General features: G+C 38.3%; 1 protein-coding gene across 1 annotated transcript; it reads right to left on the bottom strand.

Moving 5' to 3' along the window:
• Positions 1 to 300: 300 nt before the first annotated feature.
• Positions 301 to 1240, bottom strand: LOC110866450 (protein FAR1-RELATED SEQUENCE 5-like). The gene is made up of 4 exons (XM_022115596.1): positions 921 to 1240; positions 729 to 780; positions 504 to 684; positions 301 to 440 (listed from the first exon to the last, which is right to left on the bottom strand). Exons 1-4 carry the CDS (start codon positions 1238 to 1240, stop codon positions 301 to 303), a joined length of 693 nt encoding a protein of 230 aa, XP_021971288.1.
• Between the last annotated feature and the right edge of the window lie 229 nt (positions 1241 to 1469).

Here is a 1469-nt window from a genome sequence, read left to right as displayed (position 1 = left end):
ACAAAACGCCAAACTACTCTCCACTGGCTCTCGAAGACCATCTGTGTGTGTTCTGTAAGAATGAAAAATACAAAATGCCAAAATACTCTTCACTGGCTCTCGAAGACCTTGTCGATCTTCTTTTAATTATGGCATGTTTGCATGTCGATGCGTAGTGTCCACAGCCTTTGCAGTTCTGACACTGTCTTTCTTTGGCCCCGGGTTTCGACTTTGATTTCTTTTTCTCGATTGCTATCTCCTGTATAGATTTCAGTCGCTTCCAAGAACCAGAACTTTTGGATTTATACCCAATAGGGACTCTTATCGGATTCTTGTCGTTTTATATTGACCGGTTATCTCGGCAAATCTATCCCTAGTACTAGCGGGAGGAGCAACAATCTGCATATCTTGAACCTTCTTCATATAAGATTGAACATGATCCTTGTATAAAGATAACTCCTCTTTATTACCATATAAACGTTTCAAAGTATATTCCGTTGAAAAAATAATATCTCACATCATACTTTGCACATCGGGATCAAGCTCAGTAATATCTTCACGACTAATTGAGTATTCGGGAGAGCAGTTTAGGGAAGCATCTTTGCGCCATCTATTCAAAATGTATTGTTTTGGAAATTCCTTAATGTCCATAATTCTCAAAACATAGAATATATGTCGACATAGCAAACCAAATTGCTCAAAAGCCTGCATGAGCAACTGCATGTTCAATCAGACTTACGGAACATTACCTGAAAAACGCCAAAAACAATATCTCTATAATGGCATGCAGAGAATGTTTGTCTAAAAAAATTAAAAAAACACAATGGATATGATAAAACGCCATTCACAGAAAATGCCATATAAAAAACAAAACGCCATTGTTTACCTCAAATAAGGATATACAAGGCTGCTGGAAGTCATTTATGTAAAACTTAATAAACCCATCGGGCTGATCTTCATAACGTTGATTTATGCAATCCGCAATTTCAATTAGCTCAGCTTGAACGTCACAAAAAATACTTTTTGTGTATATGTCAATAGCTTGGCCTTCCAACAATTGGTAATTACTCTTCAACTGGGGTCGTTTGTATCGAGATTCATGATCATTTTTCCGGTGCGTGTGACGCTGTGCTTCTATTGCAGTTTCGTAATGAGTCATGAACTTAACAAGAGTAGCTTTCGAATTGTACACTTGACCAAAAAAATGATTTTCACTCTCTGACCTCGATGTCGTTCGCATAAGACCCGACATCTCTTCCATTCTATAGTATGCAGGGATCCAAGATTCCCTGAGTGTAAAAATATCAGATAGCCAGTCATTATCTGCTAAATTGAACTCTCTGATAACCACTTCCCATTCTTGTTAGGACCGGTTTAGACTCTGAAACGATTGCGTATGACACGTTCGACGTGCAGAATCCGTGACTGTGCGTGACCGAACACATGAGAACGTACTATAAACGTGATTCTATTGATAGATCTGAAACGTA

This window comes from Helianthus annuus, chromosome 7, assembly GCF_002127325.2.
Source record: "Helianthus annuus cultivar XRQ/B chromosome 7, HanXRQr2.0-SUNRISE, whole genome shotgun sequence".
Lineage (NCBI taxonomy): Eukaryota > Viridiplantae > Streptophyta > Magnoliopsida > Asterales > Asteraceae > Helianthus > Helianthus annuus.
Note: the sequence above shows the minus strand (reverse complement) of the source record. Positions and strands in the feature narration are given on the sequence as shown.

Bases quoted from the DNA above. Each gene is read 5' to 3' on its own strand.
- LOC110866450 (XM_022115596.1), bottom strand. From the start codon at position 1,240: ATGGAAGAGATGTCGGGTCTTATGCGAACGACATCGAGGTCAGAGAGT. The intron at 685-728 runs GTAATGTTCCGT...TTGCTCATGCAG, and splicing joins TTGTTTTTGGCGTTTTTCAG to GCTTTTGAGCAATTTGGTTT. The intron at 441-503 runs GTATGATGTGAG...ATGGTAATAAAG, and splicing joins GCTTGATCCCGATGTGCAAA to AGGAGTTATCTTTATACAAG.